Here is a 23496-nt window from a genome sequence, read left to right on the forward strand (position 1 = left end):
CGATCATGAAATAATAATTTTAAAACAAACGTATAATTTATTCAAATGTCTTTTTTTAAAACTCGTAAATGCTACAAACCCCCAATTCAAACGTTGTTGTCCCAGAAGCTGGTGCGCTCGGGGACTGTGGCCCCGCCTGCATTAGTAAACCCCTCTAGTGCTGAATCCGCTGGTTAGAAGAGCCCCTGAATCCAGCGCTAACATTTTCTGCCTCCCCTTGCGTGTGCTGCGCGCTCGGGTCGATGTTGCGCATTTAACACTGTCCATACATGCGGAATACACAGTCCTCTTCCCCCGAAGTAGTGCTAAAGGGGTCACTCCCATCTCTGTTCGGACTACTCGACAAACGCGAGCGATTCTACGGAGATTTCTATTCCTTTGGACAAAGGATAAAGAACCAAAGGAAGGGAAAAGTGCGCTGAATGCTGTAAGTACGCACCTTTGTTCTTTCTCCACTACCCGTCCGTTTTGTCCCTGCAGTTTTATCATTACCGAATGCAGTATTCATTATAGGTTTATTGACTTTAAAGGCAAAGATGAGGAACTTCTAAGTTTGTATTGTCGGACAGAGTCCAATAATTGACGAGCTGTGATGCTGGAGATGTGAGGCTGGTGACGGACAAGCTTATGGCAACTTCTCCTGTATCTCAGACAGTATAGAGTCGACAGATCAAACGCGTTTTGTCATGCTGTGCTGCTTCTATAGTCAACGCATGGGGTGTATAGAATCTGAAAAAGATGTTTAGACATAAATATTAATTTGGACTTGAAAAATCAGTGATTTCCTTCTGTGAGATCGATCATTAAAAGGTTGGTTTAATTATCTCTGTATTACGGGGAAGCACAAACGATCCCCAAAGTTTAGAGACCTTTATATACAAGAAGGAGAGAGGAAAAAACCTCTTGACAAAAACATGTGTGATGTGAAGCCTATCTAATCAGTAAGATTTGTTGAGAAATATTCATTTGATAACATCTTATCATTTTGTAACAAAGTTTTTAGTGCTATGAAGAAGCTTAGGCTAAGACGCGGGTTGGTCAACCGGAAAACGTTTTTAAACAGCTGATACCACTATAGTGGCCGATATATAGCCTATGTGATAAGTATGGATGGCTATAATGTAAAGTCATGGATAATTATGAAGAGGTTTATTTTGCAACATTGACCATCTGACTGTACATTATCTCTTAAAATACGGCTGCTTAATAAATATGAAACACTGAATTTATATTAATAGTTAATAATTGTATTACTTAAGGACGAAAGACGGGCAGCTATGAAACATAAGATGAGGTCAGATATACAACGTTGCCATGGGCAACGGTCATTATTGGGAAATATATGAGGACTGAACAACCAATAATCAATTCTTCCAGAGAGCCAATTTAATTATAGCAACTGAGTTTTACACAAGTACCTTGAAATTAATTTCCTTCAAAAATTTACAAAAAGTATTAAGAAAAATTATCAATTTTATATGTAGATATTGGCAAAGTGGCCAAATTTTGGCTGATTTATCAGTTTAGCCATTAGATCAGTCTTTAACTAACACAAATAAACACATTTTGAGGAAGAATAGTGATTCAAAGTGATATCAAAATCCAATGGATTGGTCTATAACTAATGGAGATAAACACATATACAGGAAGACAAGTGATGCAAAATGGAAAGCAGTAGACTATAGTGGTTATTTTTCTGCATATACTTGGAAACACACTGTTTATTAAAGAAAACAAAACCCAAAAAATTATGTTTGTAAAATTCAACGCTTAAGTGTCTCCAGCGTGCGTCCCTTGGGATTTAAAATCCTCCAGGAGTTTTGACAATAATTTATGTGCCTCTTAAAAGAGTTTTTAGGTCAGCATTATTCAGACACGCCACATTATGCGCAGATTCAGGTTTTCTCCCATCCACTGCTTGAGTACTGCTGGTCTCATGGGCTTTCCAACCTGCGACTCCATAGCAACGGAAAAGACCGATTCCACTAGTGACACTTCTCAGGGCCGCCAGAGCCACAATCCATTGTATCTTCCTTGATAAGTATCAGGAGACTTGAAAGGACATCTTGCCCTAACTCAGCGTCCAGTGGCTTTATCAGTATGTTCAGCGACTGTTCCGGTTTCAAAATGTTTCCTGAGTCCAGATGTGTTGACATGAAACCAAATCTCATGATGAAAATTTATCTTTGGTTATCTTCAGAAACTGTATAAAGGCTAAGTTTAGGACTACAGGAGATGTGAGAAGACAGGAAATCCACCCCAGCTTTCAAGTTGACGTACACTGACTGCTCCGTTCAGCAAATTCTGCCTTTGCTGCTGCCATCTCAGCCTACCGTACTTCAGCAACATGTCAAGATGTGATTTTCCTCTCAAGAGTCCTAATAAATACATCCGAGCTCTCTTTTCATTTCTGTGGCATTCAGTGGGGCTTTTGACCAATGTGCGATATTCAAAACACAATGAGTTTGATTGCTGTTGTGATTGAGGATAAAAGATTCCAGGCAGATTGCCTCCAGAAAACGGTAATTAGAAGACAAACAACATTGTCAGTATTGTAAGGCATCTTCAGCGCGCCAGTCAAGGGTTCTGCTTATAACAAATAGTAGCCGCAGCTGTGCGGCTGTGGTGATCTATCCATTACGGGGATGGGGTTGGAAGCGCTCTGTTATCCTGTGTCCCACTGAGATAAGAAGCAGAGAGGAGGATTTTAGCAGACTGGATTTGCAGCCACACACTGTCCACTTCAGGCTTCTAAGCGATTTATGTACACAAGCAGGCCCAATAGATGATTCCAGCACTCCGTCTGTGACTGTCTGTCGGGTTTATAGCAGCTGCAGTGTTGGAGAGTAACTAACTAAAAGTAGTAGACATATAAGTGTTCAAGTACAAGCTACTCTTTCCACGTCTGTGCTGAAGGAATTATCAAATGTACTCACCCAAACAGTTCTTTCTCTCTCACTATCTCACACTGTGTGCAGCATTTGGAAGTCCAATTTATTCTAGTGAATCAGTTCATTTTAAATGGTCACTTCTCTCATCAAAGTCAAATAAATTTCAGTGAGTCAGTTCATCCTAAACGGTCCTCAAGTAGTGTTTCAAAGTCCAATTCATTCTATTGAATCGGTTCTTCCTAAATAGCTCTTTCTCTGTAGCTTTTGAAAGTTTGATTCATTCTAGTGAACCGGTTCGTCCTAAATGGTCCTTTTCACAAATGTGACCCTGGAGCACAAAACCAGTCATAAGTAGCACGGGTAGCCTATATTTGTAGCAATAGCCAACAATACATTGTGTGGGTCAAAATTATTGATTTTTCTTTTATGCCAAAAATCATTAGGATATTAAGTAAAGATCATGTTCCATGAAGATATTTTGTAAGCTTCCTACCGTAAATATATCAAAACGTAATTTTTGATTAGTGTTGTTGTGCTTTCTGAATTTATATTTTGTTTTTTAAACTTGCATTTGCGTTTGTAATTTGTTATTTTGATTTCAGAATTGTGATTTGTTTAGCACTTCTCGGCCACCGTAGATGTGCAACGCACCTGTATTTAACGTACCGTAAACTCGAGTGTGAAGGCGCACACCTCGCCGTCGCTTTGTTTCACACACTCGCAGCGAGAGAGGGAGAGAGAGAATTGACGCGCTACCTATGCGCGCTACATGTAAACGATATTCTTTGTTGGATTTTGCTGTCAAAATAACGGAGTTCCTTTGGAATTCTTCCGCTTTTAAGAAACTAATAGGTCTCCGGTAGTGGGCGGAACTAATGCGCAAACGGCAATCTCATTGGCTGGCGCTCACCTATTATCATCCCTGTTTTGATTTCAGCAAATCAATTATATATATATATATATAAATTTCAAAAAAATTTACCCTTATGACGGGTTTTGTGGTCCAGGGTCACATATAGCCTAGTATGTGGCGTTTGAAACCCTGCTGAAAAAACAGCTAAAATCAGTCTAAGCTGGTTGGCTGGTTTTAGCTGGTCATAGCTGGTCAACAGGCTGGTTTTACCTGTTTTTTTCAGGGAAGTCAGATTCATTCAAGGGAATCGGTTCATCCTAAATGGCCCCTTCTCTCATATGTAGCGTTTGAAAGTCCAATTCATTCTATTGAATCGGTTCTTCCTAAATAGCTATTTCTCACATATGTAGATTTTGAAAATATGATTAATTCTAGTGAACTGGTTCGTCCTAAATGGTCCTTTTCTCATGTGTGTGGCATTTGAAAGTCGGATTCATTCAAGTGAATCGGTTCATAGTAAACGGTCCCTTCTCTCATGTGTAGCGTTTGAAAGTCCAATTCATTCTAGTGAATCGGTTTTTCCTAAACAGACCTTTCTCTCATACGTAGCCTTTGAAAGCACGATTCATTCTGGTGAACTGGTTCAGTGGCTGTTCATCAGATGAGGCATAGGGTCGCTGAGCAAAACACTGAAGCTGATACAGTTGACTTTTTAATCAGTTTACCCACTGAAGTGCATAACATGTATATTATTTTTCTTTAATAGACGTTAGCCCATGCAAATTTTTAAAAACATAATTCGGCATCTCTCACGAAACTGACCAATCAGAATCAATATTCAAATAACGCAACGTTGTTGGCAAACTGCGGCTGAAAAAGACTCAATGCTAAAGGAGTTACTAAAAGTTACCAGTCGTAAGTTAGCTTTTATTATCGCATTAGTGTATCATCAAACTCGCAGGTGCAAAGAAACCTCAAAGTTAGGCAAAATATCAATTAAACAAATGAACGAATGATCAGAAACGGGGCACTTTAGTCTACATTTGCCATAATGAAGAAGTGGATAATTGAGAGCGCTTGCGCATATATAGTAGACGTTAGAATGGGGCTCTCCCACTGATCTATATATAATGACTATTATAGATCAGTGGGCTCTCCGTTCATGCGTAAATGTTTATATTGTTTAAAGTATGTAACGCTGCGTTTTTTGTTTGTTTTTTTATTTACTGTACTGACATAAATTGTGTTGGTGATAGGAGAGGTTACAAGTTTATAACGAGTCAGTTTTTACAATTTTAAAGGGGTCATATGATGCTTTTTTAAAGATCATTATTTGGTGTATTTGGTGTAACAGAATATGTTGACATGCTTTAATGTTCAAAAAACACATTATTTTTCAAATACTGTACATTATTGTAGTTCCTCTATGCCCCGCCTCTCTCAAACGCTATCTCTTTGGTTTTTAGACTTTAGTCTTTGCAACTTCAGGGATCTTATCTATGCACAATCAGCTTGTAACACTCCAAAGAGAAAGGAAAACCTGAAATCGCATCATATGACCCCTTTAAGATATCAGGGGATGTCACGTCGGAGGTACACAGAACAATCAAAGCAATGCAAAGCAAATAAGCAATACATACATGTAATGTAGGAAGACTGTAGAGAGGACGTCAGTAGGAAAACAAAGCTAAATAGGGTGTTTATGTTTTATTTATATAAATGTACCTCTTCAAATTGAACACTGTTACCTTAATTTATTGTGAACCCCTCATTGTTTTATGCAATCTAAATATCTCTTATTAAATTATTAATGGTCGTAGTTTTATTTATAAAACATTTTGTTTGTATTTAGTACAATAACAGTCAAATGCAGAGCATAAAATTACAGAGCACTATTTAACAGTTCAGAGAATTTGAGATAAACAAAAACAACAGAGTGAGAATTAAAAAATTGCTTAAGTAACTTTAGTGCTAGTTTTGTTTATCTGCTTCAAAGTACAATTAGATTGTAGCATGGCAAACTACAGCTGAGTAGCCGTTTATCAAATTAATGGACATAAGTGCATTTCATTAAGATCTGATGGCTTCATTATTATATTATATGCTCTTCAGTTAAGGACCGTCATGTACTTGACAACACGTGGAGTGAAGGAATCATTAAATGGAGCCCCTAAATTGATTTAATTTTCCCTAGAGAGTGAGCGGTTGAATGGATAGATGAATAAAAAGATGAAAACCTCTCTGAGAAACAATATACTGCCATTGTTTGTACTCTACCGATATGGTGTAAAGCAGCGGCGGTCCTCCGGGGGCAATAATTGTTCCCCGTATTGACTTGCGGATTCCTCGATGAGCTCAGATTGACTGTAGCCCATGGGAGGGGTTAGATGACATGTTGTGATATAACTGGGCCTTGGTTCTCATTTATTTTTCATCAGCTTCACCTCGCTTGTTTATAACGCTGATGTTCAGACAGCTCCAGAACTGCTTTGCTGTGATTCTACTAGTCTCGCACCACCGTATATATTTGAGCCCCAGTCTTGCCCTATTTTACAGCTGCATGGTGATGCCGTGAAGACACCAGGGGTAAGGCAAGCGGACACAGATCCAGGCCAGCCTGTCCCCCTTTCGCTCTCCCTCTCTTTTCGCCTCTGTATGCCACATTTTTCTCTCTGTCTATCCTTCCGTCTCACTCGCTAGCTCTCGAACTCTCTTGCTCCTCTGAGTCCCACAGCTCTGATTCTCTCCTCTCTTCTCTGCGGTTTACTCATTGAAACCCACACGTTAGTTACCCTACTCCTTCCAGACAGTTCACAGAAGCAAGCGTCACTTTTATTGCTCATTCAAATATGGCATCTAAAGGCTGTGGATAGGAATGATAGCACACACTGTTTGGTTTATTGAGGAGAGTTGTCCTATTTTTTTTCTAAGCGATTGGACTTAGGACTGTCGCCTGGCTGATGATAAAATGGGCAAGAAATCCCTTTGAAGGAGGGAGCCGAGCCATATTTGCAGACCAGTATTTTAAATACTTAAAAAATTGTTAAGGAGCTACTGTATTTATATGTGAAATAACCCTTTAGTTTTGTTGTTGAAAGTAAGGTTATTTTAATGTTTCTGAAAGAAGTCTCTTATGCTCAACAAGGCTTTGTTTCTTTTTTTATTACAACTAAAATGGAAATATTGTGATAGGGCTGCATAATTAATCTTGTTTTAATCATGCCATGATTTTTCTGTCTCTTGTCTCTTTTTCCCGCTGATTATGTTTCCTGAAAACATTTTTTTTTTTTTTTTTATATTTTTGTTGTCTTGCATTTGCAACAAGCCTTCAGAAGCTTTCATGTTAATAATTTAAAAAAAAACATGAACGTAATTTAAAGTTTTTGGAATTAATATTAGGAATTTCACTGTTTTTCATAGAGAGTATATTAAATTATATGATAAATATACTAAATCTGGAAATTAGATGAGGTAGTAAAATAAAACGTGCAACTTGATTTGTGCTTACGTGAAAGTACAATAATTCTGGCAAAATGTAAAAAGAAATTTCCCAAATGACAATAATCATTTTTGAGCAAAATAATTGTGATTCTCACCATTGTCATTCAGCCCTATTTTGTGAAATATTTTAATTATTAAAAAAAAACAATTTCTATTTTAATGTTTTTAAACATAATTGATTTCCTTTTATGGCGAAGCTGAATTTTCAGCATCATTACTCCAGTCTTCAGTGTCACATTATTCTTCAAAAATCATTCTAATATGCTGATTTGGTGCTCAAAAAACATTTTAATATTAAAAAAAAAATAGTTTAGCATTTTAATAGTTTTGTTTTATTTTAATATATATATTTTTTATTTTAACGGCTTAATATTTTATTTGAATACAGACTTGAGCATGGACTCTTTTGATCAGCAATCACCTATAACATAGCAATGCTGTAGAAACCATCTAGAACACTGTAGCAATGCCTTGGCAACTGTCCTAGCATTATAATGGTGAGTTTTGCATGAGCAAGCACTAAAATCTAGTTACTGCTCCTTTTCTGTTTTTATTTTATGAGGATGGGATTTGGGTTTAGGAATTGATATATTGCAAAAAAACAAAAAAACAAGAGCTTTTGCTGCAACATTCACAGCACTTTTTGATGAGAAGTAAATTGGTTATGAAATATTAATGGTTGTGCATGGTTTAATGAATGGTACAGTATTAGATGCTTCTCTTATGAAAAAAAAAACACTGTTTATGGGAAGTTCAGCTCTCGGAGAGCTGTCAGTTCCTGGTAATGTCCATGTTTCTGAAACAGCAAGTTTGACTGCCCTCAGGCAGGCTTTTGGAAGAGAACAACCTAGTGTTCACTGCTACTGCTGCTGTAAAATAATACAGTGACTATGTGGAAGTGAACTAAGCTTCAAATGAGATGTTCCTCGACAAATCTCAGGAAGAAAAATCTTCTGTTGTTTTTCAGGATATTAAGGTGGGCTTAATTCCCTCGTGAGTCCTTGTTTTCCTCTTTTTCTTTGATGAGCGTGGGATATTAAGTTACGAGGGCAAGACTTGGCATGTTTTAAGCCTCAAACATTATGACAGTTTAAAGCAAACCTGCCATTTCTAAAATGCTTAATGCATCACTTCCATTAACGTTAACAATGCAAATGTGTTTAGTAGTTGTCGTGGCAACAGTGGCAGACATTCAGAGTGAATATTTTGGCTTTACCTTTAATAAATAATTGCTGTAATAAAAAGACATTGGGTTTTGCGTTTTTGAAGTTAACAGGGAAAATGCTAAACTTGAACTTATTAAATACAGTGAATTATGCTTCTAGGTCAGTATGTGCTAGGTTTTTTCTCCTTCTTGAGAATTGCTGCCATATATTAGGAACTTGCATAACCAAGTGGAATAAATAATTACCCAAAACAGTCAGACAAATGTGTCTCTGAACTAATAATGAAGTCTGAAAAACCAATGTATGATTTTGTAATGTAGTGTTTGATTCTGCATGTATCTAATATCCAAATATGAAATAGAATGTATACGTTAGCTGTGTTTGAAGCCATCATTAACTGTCGATAAATGCATACCTGTAACCATATTTTCTATATTAGTATTGGTGTACTAATATAGAAAATATGGTTACAGAAATGCATTAATCGACAGTTAATGATGGCTTCAAATGCGGCTAACGATATACAATGCTATTTTATTTTATTTTATTTTATTTATTTATTTTTTTCCCCCAGCATATTAGTTAATATTTCATTTCATGCAGTTTTAAGTCATTATTATTATATTGTCAAATATCATATTATTTTATAGTGCAGTTATTTTCCAGTCTTTTATTTATCAATTTATTTTGTTTTGTTTTTGCATTGACTTGCTTTGCTTATGCTTTGTTTTTGTTATTTTTTTCAGTCTTTTATTTTTGTTTTGTTTTTGCTTTGCTTTGCCTCGCTTTGCTTATGTTTAGTTTTGTTTTTTTTGCAGTTGTTTTGCCTTTCTTTGCTTTGCTTATGCTTTGTATTTTGTTTAGTTTATTTAGTTTCGTTTGATTTTTGTTTTTTGTTTTTTATTTTGTAGTCGTTTTGCCTTGCTTTGCTTGTGCTTTGTTTTTAGTTTAGTTTTGTTTCATTTACTTTTGTTTCTTTTTTTGTTTTGTTTTGTTTTGTAGTGGTTTTGCCTTTCTTTGCTTTGATTAGGCCATGTTTTTAGTTTAGTTTTGTTTTGTTTTGGTTTTGTTGTGACTTTTTATAAAAACAATAGGCCTCTCATTTTAAAGTGAACTACTTTGAACTACTTACAAGCAAATAATATCTAATTAATTCCGCAAGATGAAAGCCTGTACTGTGTAATTTATTTAAATGCCCACAACTGGATAATATTCACTTCACAGGAAACCAATATATCACCCAGCGCACAATGACACGGCTGTGAAAGGACTTCAGTGAATGTCCGTGTGTTTATCTGTCAACACTGGAGTTATGTGTTAAATCTGCTGCCAGCTTCTTAGCACTAAAGTGCATGTGGCTGCAAATTCCTCTCCACGCTGTAAGGTTTTAATTGGTGGTACCCTTCAAGCGATAGTCGACAAATGCTTCCTACCTCTTGAATCCTGTCTTGGTGGCGGGTGATTGTAAAGGTCGAGTGAGAAAACCTACACTGACAGCCCTGATGAATGACAGGGCCACTTGACTGAGCCACTGGGGAGAGAGACACCAGAACGGCTGATTTTCATCATAGCGTATGAAACCCTGGGCTCGGTTTTGCTAACAAGCACGGCCGCTTGTCATAGTATATTCTATGATCGTTATTTGAACACATTATATAAGCTGATTGTAAGTTTCTAGGTTGTGTAACATATCATACAAGCGTATTCTTACACAAAGCCCCCTTAATCATCACATAGTGGTGTTTTTATGCAATAGCAGTTATTAGACCACCTACACACGGTAGTTTAGCATTATCAAGATGCGTTAGCATGGAAAGGTCAATTTTATTATTTGCAAGCCTTTCACGGGGCAAAATGCACAGGGAATGTGGTGAGTGCTACTAATTAATCTTCAGCTGTCTCGCTTCGTCTCGTTTGCGTATGCAGTGATTTAGGCTTTAGCGAGGAGCTGTTAGTCAGATATTTCATCTGACCTCTTTGCTTTAGTTACTGTCTGGTTAACCGCACATTTTATCTGTTCAAAATGTACCTTAAATGAATACTTTTCAAGTTTTTAAAACTCTAATCAACATGGGCATGGGCAAATATGGATGCTTTATGCAAATGTAGGTTTATTATTAGTGAAACCATACTCAACATTGAGCATGAAGACTAGACATGTTTCAGAGGTCATAGGTGTTTTTCAAATAACTTTTTCATGTCTACTAGACACATGGAAAAAAGAACAGAAATACCAGGTTCCCATTACTTCTCTTTCTTTGCACTGAGCAATGAGCCTCTCTCTCTCTCTTTCTCTCTCTGTCTCTGTCACTATCTGATATTGCTTGCTGACTTCCCCCCCAAACACCCAGACATTTTGTTTGCCGTTCAGAAATCCTGTTGAGATGTCTAACGCTTGTGTACACTTCAGAAATATGGCGTGTGCTAACCCAAGACACAGAAAACAGCTCCATCTGTCCCTTTTGGAAACCTTTAGTCCAATGTAATAAAAACAGGCAATGAAATATACAATGGGGTCCAAAAGTCTGTGAGCCCATTAAAGTGGGATTTAAAATCTAGCTAAAAATAAACAAAGTTTTAGGATACATTTTTTATTTTATTTTATTTTACAAAATATTTATTCATTTATTTTACAATTTATATTTAAGCTATTTTTAGTGTTTTATTTTCCAGTTTTTTGTTTTGTTTTGTTTCACTGTCATTTTATAAAAACAATAGGACACTCAAGGTTATTACAGGGAGGGACTGTTCAGAAACATTTGGTGAACCCAGTGAATTCACAAAAGGCCACAGAGAGATAAACAAGTGGAGCTAAATGACCAGACAGTAATACGGAATTATGATGTATGGGAATAATAAGCACTCAAGTCAACAGCAAATCAAAATCGTCCCTCTTTACTTTATTAATATGTTCCTGGTCTTATTGTGCATGATTCATTGGTCATATTATCTTGAAGTAATGACAAGTTTGTCTTGATAATCTTTCATCAAGATATAATAACTTGCTCCACCATCTGAAATGACTTTTCTTTTCAGCTGACATCGTCTAGGTTGGACAACGGTCCATCAAAGGACCCACTTCTAATCAAGAAAAGAGTTGGGATTTTATTTAATTAAATTTTTTCTTTGATCAATTTATATTCCAGATATTATGCAATATTTTATTTTATTCCCTTTGCACTGAGCAATTTACTTACTCAAGCCTGTTTACATTATTTGCAGAACAGGGCAGCTCACTTTTTCTGAACATGCAAAATGCACATTTATTATTTATTATTAAACATTTGTTTGCCTCTCTATGCCCACATACTGTATTTTGATGCAGCTAAATTCTCAATAAAACTGTTTTCATTGATATATTTTACTGTTTCTGTTGTCAGACAACTGAATGAATATGAAATAGTGACTGAAACGCGACCCATTAAGACTACATAACCAGCTCTCCCTTCCAAGACGTTAATCTGCACAAAAATCCTGATAATCGAGCCGTCGTCTGATAAAATCAAATACATAAGATAAAGACAATAGCGGTGCTGTGATTTCGGCTATACTTGAGCATTAAAATGAGTTTGCTTTTGCGTGTGGATTTCAGCAGTGGCGGGTAACACGGTCACTCCTACTAGCCACTTTGGCGGGTTGAATTTAATATACAGTAACAGAGCTCGACATTAAGGGACCAGTGAAAGAAGAGAATTTTACTTGCCCCAGACAACTAATCTGCTTAAAACATCTAATTAGGGAAGCACCGAAATTTCGGCGTTTACACATTCGGTGTAAACGGCAATTGATAATGGATAGTCAACCGTAACAACAAGGTCACGCCAGCTGAGGGCTCACGCAGCCTGTCTGGAGAAATTAAAACAAATCAACACAACTGCACACAGAAGAGACATAAAAATGAAACTTAGGTTTTATATTTATAACATACAGCCTAGCTAAGCAACATGACTCGACCAAGAGAGTGAAGTTTTCCCTGAAAACCACGATTGCAAATTTGACATAGCTATTATACAAGAATTAAAACGAGTAGTTAATATACATTTTAGTTCAATATTTGAATTTGAATTTTTGAAAGGATATATTGTCAGCGCGTTGACTGTTTTTGCTCGATTTGGTTAATGAAAATAGTTCCAAACAAAGATCACAGCAGAAACAATCGCGCATTTCTGAGCAACACAGCGGTGTTTCGTTACTGAATGATTCGCGTTTTTTAATTTTGAATCATTTGAGTCAATTCAGTGTTCCATTCATAAAGACAGGCACGCTTCAATGACTCATTAATTAAGACAGTCACTTGCTGCCACCTACTGGCGGTTTACTTTCATAGTAGCTTATCTTTGCAAGTTTTCCAACATTTCATATCTGTATATTAAAAAATATGGAGCTTATAATATGACAAAACTATTTGAATTTGAATTGTGTACATTTGAATTATTGACAAGTGTCATTTAACAAAACCTGAATTTTATGTGGCATTTAACATAGTTCTGAATTAGAATTTTTTTTACTTGAATATTGAACATTTGAAATTTAACACAATTTATTTTTTATGGCAGTTTTTTTTAATAGACATGTATTTTCAAACAGCTGATTTTTTTTGTTCTGAGTTGTTAGACTGTAAATATCCAGTTTTTAAAAATACAGCTTCAAGTTTTCAAGATGAAGAAGAAATTCGGAACATCAAATTCAAAATTCAATACGCAGAAATTCAGATCGTACAGAAAGTAGGTAAGAGGTTATCCACAGGGAAGAGTAGATGAATAGCAAATAACACATATACTGAATTTCTGTTATGTTTTGTTTATTTTTAGTAAAATCAAATGTGACCTTGTTGTTTGTAACTATGGCAATGTCTTCCCCGAGACCGCACAAAACACTCCAACTAAGAGAGAAGGCGGCAGCCGCGCGGCGATTCCAGGATGTCTTCATCTCCATATGATTATCTCGACAAAATGCTCCCACAAGTTAATATGACGTTCCCAAAACGTTCCCATATGTTCTCATTTACAGTGTAAATGCATTCATGCTACATTTCAGCTACATTGAACTGTCTGTGTAAATGCATCTGAATGCCACTCCAGTCACTTCTGTTTCTTCTGCAGTGGAAAGATCAGTTTTGTAGATACTGATTTCATTTGATTGGTAACAGACCTATATTGTCTTATTATATTTAGTGAAATTATTAATAAAATGTAAGAATTTGATATGAAAGATGATGCATGCATTTAATACAGTCAGGGAAAATGCCCTTTAAATAGACCAAAAATGACCTGGAAATCAATTTAAATACATTTTTGTATGCAATATTAAGTCATATAAAACGTAATTTCACAACATAATTGTGGCCAGTGAAAATGCTGAGTGGCTAGTAAATTTGGAAAACCACTAGCCACAGTGGCTGGTGAGCAAAAAAGTTAATGTCAAGCCCTGTATATATTCCAATTTATATTACAGTTAGTAATTCTAAAGTTGGTACTTTATTTTATTTTCAATGCCATTTTATAAAGACAGTTAGTGGCAATGCAGTTTTTTAATGTATTTTGGCAACTAGAATTTTATTAATTTATGTGCTGCAGCTTACAGTTCATGTTAATCTTTACATTATAAATTATTGTTGATTTTATCTGCATGTCACCTTTACAAGGTTACATTGTTTTGTTACATTGCAATGTTGCTTTGAAATACAAGCAAATAATATCTTATTAATTTTATTTTATTTTCCACCATATTGAGAATTTACTTAATATTGTTAATATTTTGGTTAATACTTCATTTTATTTTTGTTTAATTTAATTTAGTTTGCTTTAGTTTTTAATTTAGGCATTGTGTATGCCATTGAATTTATTCTCAAATTTGCTCTCTTTCTGCAGTGTTGATCATGCCGCGGAGCCCCATGTCTAGCGAGGAGGAAATGGCTCAGAGTTTCTCGGACTCGGTCAGTTCGGAATCAGACAGCTCCCGAGATGAGCCTCCAAGGCTGGATCAACCTACCAGTGCCCGACTGGACAACAGCCTGCGAGACACAATGCTCATCTGTGTGGTCATCCCTGACCTGCAGCAGTCTGTGCGTTCTCACACACACACACACACACACACACACACACACACACACATACACATACATACATACACTCGTGTTTCACCCCAGGCTGTTGGGCCATGTGGATCTTTCTAAATTATATTATTACAGTAAATTGCTTCCCTCTTACAGTTTCAGCCTTCTCTGGGGAGCTGTTTGGGTTTCAGTGGACTAAAAAATGGAACGTATGCAAGTGGGATAGGCAACAAGTATTTTTGACCTATTTCATGAACGTAAAGTAGAAAATTACATTGTCATGTTTTAAATGAAGAAAGTTCAGAAAAGCAATATCATGTAGAGTCATTTAACACAGGTGTTTTCAATATGTGAAGGTAATAGTTTTATTGGTTATTCCTTTGCAGAAACACTCAAGCAAGCCAGATAAAATTGAAACCAAATCAGACCAAAAATTATATAGAATTTGATTTATTTGTAAATAAAATTAAAACCGAAAATCACCAAGGAATTTTTATTGCTCTCTCTCAAAACAGGATCTTTAAAAATATCTGTGTCTGTCATTACTGAAACTGTTATTTTGGGAGGAAGCAGAGGATTGAATTGTGTTTGCACATAGCTGATGGGGTTATGGTTAGTATATTGTGCAAGTTATTGCCAGTGTCACATTTATTGAGCGTTACAATTATCTTAGCTTTCCATATTCTGCATTTACTTGTCAACAATACCGTCACAGTGAGGGAATAAGGAGGAGGTAGGATAGATTTTATTAGCTCTAAACACAAAATGAACAAGATGCTGTTATTCTGATAAGAGTATTCTTTATTGTATCCCAAGAAACAAGACATTCAGGTGGGACGTATCGAAGGGCACCTCAATTTAGTCAATATATGCTAAATATGCTAGTTATCTGCAGATTGCATTAGTGGGAAGGACATTCTGGGAGAGCATTTGATTGGACAGAAATCTGTGCAGTGCAGGTTGAGTCTTTAATATTTATAGTTTGTTTTACCTGAAGTGAAAGAGTGTACATTTTGAATGCCTATATCTGCTGAAAGGGAATTTTGTCAGTATTTAGGAGTTTACAATACCAGCAGCATATATAAATGATTTCAAAGCCTCCATATGGGCTAAAAGACACAAAACTTAATTTTATGTACCTTTAAAGTACAGTTAAAGGAACAGTTCACCCAACTATTAAAAATGGCTAAAAATGTAATGAGTTTATTGAACTATTAAAGTAAATTATCTGAGACGAGTTTGTTTCTTCATCAGAACAGATTTGGAGAAATGTAGCATTTACATCACTTGCCCACCAATGGATCCAGTGAATGGGTGCCGTCAGAATGAGAGACCAAACAGCTGATAGAAACATCACAATAATCCACAACTAATCTACACGACTCTAGTCCATTCATTAAAATCTTGTAAAGCGAAAGGCTGAATGTTTGTAGGAAACAAATCCATCATTAGGGCATTTAACTTTAAACCATCACTTCTGGCCAAAATAGAGTCCATAATCCACAATGGCTCTTTCTCTAGTGTAAAAGTGCACCCGCTGTTCTCCTCTCACATCATAATCATATTTGATTAGAATTGTTTTGGACTGTTTTCACTTATAAATTGTGCTTGATCTGTACATATTTCTCCCCTGACTCAGACAAGATGACCATTTCACTGGTGAAAGCCATATTATAGATAGAGGACTTGTATTTTTTAGCATGAAGCAATGGTTTGAAGTTGAAAATTATGGATTTGTTTCTTACAAACATGCAACTTTTCACTTCATAAGATGTTAATTAATGGATTCGAGTTGAGTGTGGATTACTTGTGAATTATTGTGATGTTTTAATCAGCTGTTTGGACTCTCATTCTGACGGCACCCATTCACTGCAGTGGATCCATTTGTGAGCAAGTAATGTAATGCCAAATTTCTCCAAATGTGTTCTGATGAAGAAACAAACTCATCTGCAGCTTGGATGGCCTGAGGGTGAGTACATTTTAATTTTTGGGTGAACTTTTCCTTTATGGTACAGTCACTTTTACAGCTGTTCTAAGGGCAAACTCAAGTAATTTCAATAGGAATCCATGCAATGGGGACTTTTGTTTGAGGGTGAAAGATTCCTCCACCAAATTTTGCAACAAGGGTTCAAGCTAATCAATCGAAAACTACTTAGTTTGAAAGTGACTTCTGTGTGAGCTGTTTCATACATCGCTACACTATTCACAATAGACAATCAATCTTTTCTGCCCGCTGACATTTCAATAATGTGACTGCACCTAAACACTTATTACTGGTTAATTTGTAAGGTCAAAAAAGGGTTGAAATGTTCACGAGAAATGAAATAATGACCTTAGGGACCCACAAAAATGCTAAAAAAATGTATGATATAACCATTTAAATTTGATCTTGATCATAAAATGTCATTCTGTCAGCAACACATGATTTGTTTTCTCCTGTTGTTTTCTCCCTTTTGAACATTTTAGCTCACAAATGTTTTCCCCTAGTTAATCTGTACACCTGCTATGGCCTGATAGAGCGTTTCTCTGTCTCTCTCTTCTCCTCTCTCTCTCTGTGGCTTTGCCAGAAGTCCATGAGGTTCAGTCCTGATGCCACAGTATGGGTTGCTAAGCAGCAGATCCTGTGTACACTCACACAGAGTCTGAGGGATGTGCTCAACTACGGGCTCTTCCAGCCAGCGGTGGACGGGAGGGAGAGTGGTTTCCTGGAGGAAGAACGGCCCCTGAGAGACTATCCGCTATCCACCAATAAAGGCGTTCCAACCCTTGAGGTAAAGCGTCACTAGTTTGTTGCTTGAATGTTGCGGAGTCAACTTAAGCTCGATCCATGATGTAACTTTGACACAATACGTGCAAGGATACCAGTAAGGGACATGGTACATCACTATCTGCAAAGCACTTTCACAAACATCCACAGGAATTATGCTGGTAGACGCTGAACTAGAAGTTAATCTGCCTAGAACAGCAGTGCCATCACTGAACTTTAAAGCTCAAATAGCACACATTTTTGTATGAAACAATCAATTGAAGTGCTTTGCCAAATATGTGAGTTTCGTATTTATGCTTTTATACTTGCCCCCTAGACTTCCATTGACAGTGCATTAGTATAAAAACAACTTTTATCATTGTTTTATTGCTATTCATTCATTCATTCATTCATTCGTGTTTTTTTTTATTAAATTAAGGAACTAACCAAAATTGATTTCTGTGGTAATCATGACCAATAATTAATATAAAAAAATCTGAATAATTTTATTTTGAGAAGAAATGACCATGCATATTCTTTTTAGTTTTTCAAAAACATTTATTATTATTTTTTTTTAACAATTAATGGATCATTAGAATTGATAATCATCATCAACAATCATTAATAATTAGCTAAATAAATTTATTGGGAGTGTAATATGCTTACATAGACTTCCATTGTAATGCATTACCGTAAACACAGATTTTATTATTGTTTTTTTTATTTAATATTATTTATTAATTTTTACAATTAAAGAAAAAAAATCTGAATAGTTTTTTGTTGTAGTCAACATTAACAATAATTATCCAAATAATTTATTTAAGAGTAAAAATTCCCATTCATAATTATTTTTTATGTCAAGGAAAATCACAATGACAAAATGGCTTTTGACCGTGATGATAACTGCTATAAACTGCTACCAATACAGCAATGTAAAGTTGGAGTCCTTATTTAAGATTTATTCATTAATCATTTCTCTGTGCATTGCTGTAAACACAGCAGTTATTGTTGTTTTTATAAAATTGTATTTATTTATTTTATAATTTAAAAAAATTCAAATAGTTGTTTGTTTGTTGTAATCAACATGAACAATAATTAATATAAGTAATCAAAATAATGTAATTGTGAGTATAAATATCCATTCATATTTATTATTTATGTCAAGGATGATCCCAATGACAAAATAATTTTGACAGTGATGATAACTGCTATAAATTGGTACCAATGCAGGGATATGAGGCTGGCGTCCTTTTTTAAGATGTGCTTTCTGTACAGGAGCATTCTCAGCTCTCTCTGTGAAAAGGCTGATGTCAGGCTGGTGTAACAGGAACCTTTTGTGGTTCTCTTGTATGTTCATTCAAGCCCCAGGGTCTGATATAATCATATCTCTATCAAGGCAGAGACCAGCCAAAAAGAGCTGCAAATGGAGTATAATGAAACATATTTTTATTTTATAATTTGTTTGAGCTAAAAATTCTATAAATTATTTGTATGCCCTCCTGATTACAAAAAACGTGATGGTACCATAATACTTTAGTGCTCTGATATAAAATAGGGTTCTAAGTTATAAAGTCACAATTGCGAGATATAAAGTCACAATTGCGAGATAAAAAACTCGCAATTCTGACATTTTTTCTCATAATTCCGAGTTTATATCTCGCAGTTCTTACTTTTTTTCTCAGAATTGCAAATTTATATCTCGCAATTCTGACTTTATAACGCAATTGTGAGTTAAAGTACAATTTTGAGGAGGGGGGGGAAGACTGATATGTTCTCAGAATTGCGAGTTTATATCTCACAATTCTGACTTTATAACTCGCAATTGCGATTTGTGAGTTCATATCTCGCAGTTCTGACTTTATTTCTGAGAATTGCGAGTTTATATCTCACAATCATAGACTGTAAAAAAAGATGGACGACGCACCTTCAATCTCTTCCACTGAAGAAAAGTGAAGCCGCCATTGTCCCAACAGGGCACGGCCATATTGCGCTGATTTGGAACCGGAGTCTGCGCAGTAGAGAACTCGTGACCATAGTCTGTGCAGTAGCGAGCGAAGTGGAGCCGCGTCCCTGACCCTGGTTTAATTAGCCTGACTGCTCCAGTTTTTGTCTGCTGAGAGGATTGTGTTAAAATAAGGTAAATACAACTCCAATATCCTCCTAAAGATCCCGAAAAAGTCAGTTGGCGCCTCAGTTCACTCAGAGAAACTGTCAGTCTCAGCTGTCAATCATGACGTCACACTCCTGTTTTTATAGCATCACTTAACTAACTAAAACCAAAATTATTTAAAAAACGAACACTTGAACTTACATCAGCGTGATAAAATCTACATCAAATGACAAAAGCCATCTTTGGAAAAAAAATTTTTGACGTGAAATTTAATTATTTAGTTTGTCCCATGTCCCATTAGATTGCATGGAGAGGGCGGGGTTTATGACCTGTACTGAGACCAGCCACCTGGGGGCGATCGAAACGCAATGGCTTCACTTTTTAAGACTCGTGCGGCACACTTGCTCACAATTTTGACTTTGTAACGCACAATTGCGAGCTTATATCACACAATTTCGGAGGAAAAAAGTCAGAATTGCGAGTTTGTATCATGCAATTCTAAGAAAAAAAGTCAGAACTGCGAGTTTGTATCACGCAATTATGAGAAAAAATGTCAGAATTGCGAGTTTGTATCATGCAATTCTGAAAAAAAAAGTCAGAATTGTGAGTTTGTATCACGCAATTATGAGAAAACAAGTCAGAATTGCGAGTTTGTATCACGCAATTATGAGAAAAAAAGTCAGAATTGTGAGATAAAAAGTCGCAATTAACTTTTTTATTTTTTATTCAGTGGTGGAAATGGGCGTCCATAGCATACTTATTAATTTCTAAATTAAAACCAATCTAGCATATAAACAGACTGCATTTTTCTCTCTGATTTAATTTTGCAGTTCCGCTACAAAAGCAGAGTGTACCAGCAGCCAAACGTCAACGAAAAGCAAATTGAAAAACTCCACACACAGGTAAGATTTTTTAATTTTTTAATTTTTTGGTAAAAATGTTGCTTTGACATATGTAGATTAGCCTACTATGCATATTTGTCAAAATGTGTCTATTTTTGATGCGCAGGTGGTGATTAACTTATGTTCCGTTATGATAACTTTTACATACATATCAAATAGAAGCTATTTGCTTAATTGCAAGCAGGAGAGGGCGTCTTGGGATACGGCTGTTAAAACGGGAAAGAAATGTTTGAAAATCTAGTTTTCTGTTGCTAAGATTGAATATCTAACGTACAACATTCATTTTAGAGTCTGCTGCTAAATAATGCAGCAGACCGGAGCATTTGCATACATTTGGACTTTGGATTTTCGGGTCGAGATGATCATTGATGTTGACGTTTTAGTGTTTCGGCCAGTTTTTCTTCTGTGGTCATGAACGTTTTTGCAATCACCGGAGGAGGTTATTGCACGCTTCTCCCCCAAAAGCAGCCCCGAAGCTCCGAACCAAGTTTTAATTGCCGGCTTCTTCCAGCACTGTATGTCCTGTGCTGTGCTCGATCTCTTTCTCTTTATTGCTCAGCCTATTTATCTCCCGTCCCCACACTGCTTCCCTCAGCATTTAAAACTCTCCCTCTCATTGCTCTGAGCTTTCAAGCTCCCTTAATAAGTTATTATATTACAGCTCCGTAAGCCGGCAGGGTTTGTAAAGGATGACGTAGGAACAGCTTTGTGTACGTCCTTGTTTCGGAGGAGCAGATATTCACCTCAGATCATACCGAATGTCAGTGCGTTATACATTCAATGGAAGCAAACGCTTAGAGGGGTTTGCTTTTAAAATCTGACTGCATTATAAAAAATTAAAAGGTGTAGTTGTTACCTTAAAGTAGGGCTGCACGATAAATCGCATGCGATATTTAACGCGCATCTTATCAGTAAAGGAGATATTTCTACCTGATCAGACTCTTAAAAATAATTTTTATTGGTGTAACCCAAGGAGAACTGTAATAACTGAAAAATTTGGCTGTTTGAACTCAATTTAACTCAATGGTAGTTGCTCGGCTGGTGCATAAATTAATTCTGCCATCTTTGCTTATTTTGGAAAGAGTGCATTTAAAAGTTTAACGCACATGAACGCCACCACAATTATGTGGATTTTCTTTGAGGCCAGAATTTTTCGGGTGTGTCAGTGAGAAAACATGGCGACTGCAATGGATGAAGTGTTTGCAATAGATCGCCGGTTTGTTGAAGTGTATGAAATTACTTTTCATTTACAATAAAACTAGCTAAGTCGCATGTACAAAATGCAGTATTATTGTACAATTATGACAAATTTATAACGATTCAGTTATATAGTGCCTTCATAAATTGAATAAAAACAAAATAAGCATAACTGATGCACATTCATTATTTAGCATTTTGTAGAAGTAGAGGCTATATATATATTTTTTTTTGTAGACAAGGTCACCAAAGTGATCTGAAATCACCTGATGTCATAATTATGACTTCTCAACTCGTCAATGCAAACTTACCATGAACGCACCATTAGTCCCGGTTATTATTATTATTATTATTATTATTATTTTGGGAGCCAGTCACCTGAACTGTAAATGTATTGTGACTCATTCTGAAACTGCATGAAAATAACATCATGACAACGTTACCTGGCAAATGACAGCACAAGAACATGGACAAGCCATTTATTAGCAACTGTCCTGAGCTATGATGACAAAGGTAGCTGACAGAAAAATATTTGTTTCTAAGTGATTTTAATGAAATATTTGCGATTTATATGTTGCAGAAATTGTATTTGATCAGAATATATGGCTACTTTCAAATGACTATCAATGGAGAATGTTTTTTTCACCATAAAAAAGTGTAGTTAAGGCATCTCCCAGCAGAGGCTAACCATGCTAACTATGCTAACCGCTCAAACTTTAATCGCTAACATTTTCAGGTTGAATTATTCATATTTATTATAATATTTCTGAATGAATAAACAAGTTTTAGGTGATTTTTGTAAGCTAACACTCACAAAGTACTTTTTACAGTGTAAGAGGATGAATGCTGTCATTGCACTAGGTGACATCTCTACATTGTAGTTAGCCTAATGGGTTTAAAGTTGTTAGCAAGCATCGAGCTGTGAATTATTGAAAGCTAGTGTTGGTAGGACGGGACCCAGAAGTTAAATAATGCAAACTCCAATGTTTTGTGCGAATATGGCACTTACTCTATTGTGTTGGAGGTCTTCGTGTGTGTACTGTGTACTGTGTTGTGCGTAAGAGTTGACGTGTGTTCGTAGCATGCTGTAGCTTGCCAAGTGGTCTCTAACTCTTTGCCGTGCCAAATCAGCTGTGCTTCCTCTCTCTCTCTCTCTCAATTCACTGAATCTAGAACAGATATATATGCAACAAAAAGATGCATGTATATACATTTAAAAAGTAGAACAAATTAACATTTTAGATTTAACAACTTTAAACTTGTTGTTTCTTGTAAATCTCTCTCTCTCTCTCTCTCTCTCTCTGATGTCTCTGTACTGGGAGCTGCTCTCCTATCTATTTTTATCCAGCCTTGTATCACGGCTAATGGATATGATGGCAGAGATTATAAATCTGTACAATGCTAAAAGTATACTCTAACTCTATATCTATATTCTATATATTCTAATCTGTATAATCGATATATTCTGAAGCAAAAGAACAATATGGTTTATTATGTAGGTTTATATTTTATTATATTTATATAGGTTTATATTTTATTATATTTATATACACTATTATTTACAAATTTGGGGTTAAGTAAGATTCCTAATGTTTTTGAAAGAAGTCTCTTATGTTCACCAAAACTGCATTTATTTGGTAAAAAGTAAAAGCAATACTATTGTGAAAAATAACAGTTTTCTATTTGAATATATTTTAAAATGTAATTTATTCCTGTGATTGCAAAGCTGAATTTTCAGCACACATTATTCCTGTCTTAAGTGTCACATGATCCATCATAAATCATTCTAAGATGCTGATTTGATGCTTAAGAAAAATGTATTCTTATTATTAATGTTAAAAACAGTTGTGCTGCTTAATATTTTTGTGAAAACCATATTTTTTCAAGATTCTTTGATGAAGAGAATGTTCAAAAGAACATTTGATTGACAGAAAACATTTGTAACAGTATAAATGTCTGTACTATCACTTTTGGCCTATTTAATACATCCTTGCTGAATAAAATAAATGTATTCATAAAAATTATATATATATATAATTAAAATAAATGAGTAAGTAAATAAATAAAACATTTGT

General features: G+C 35.6%; 1 protein-coding gene across 1 annotated transcript in view; it reads left to right on the forward strand.

Moving 5' to 3' along the window:
* Positions 1-262: 262 nt before the first annotated feature.
* The window catches only part of LOC107714019 (SH3 and multiple ankyrin repeat domains protein 1-like), a gene marked incomplete at its 3' end in the record, with an annotated part of 82934 nt that continues 59700 nt past the window's right edge, over positions 263-23496 (forward strand). Inside the window, exons 1-5 of the mRNA XM_016519707.1 lie at positions 263-427; positions 14282-14475; positions 17034-17237; positions 20153-20224; positions 20886-20988. Of these exons, the coding sequence (XP_016375193.1) occupies positions 14290-14475; positions 17034-17237; positions 20153-20224; positions 20886-20988 (565 nt within the window). The remainder of the gene's footprint in view (positions 428-14281; positions 14476-17033; positions 17238-20152; positions 20225-20885; positions 20989-23496) is intronic.

This window comes from Sinocyclocheilus rhinocerous, unplaced genomic scaffold (assembly GCF_001515625.1).
Source record: "Sinocyclocheilus rhinocerous isolate Xijiao unplaced genomic scaffold, SAMN03320098_v1.1 scaffold568, whole genome shotgun sequence".
Classification (NCBI taxonomy): Eukaryota; Metazoa; Chordata; class Actinopteri; order Cypriniformes; family Cyprinidae; genus Sinocyclocheilus; species Sinocyclocheilus rhinocerous.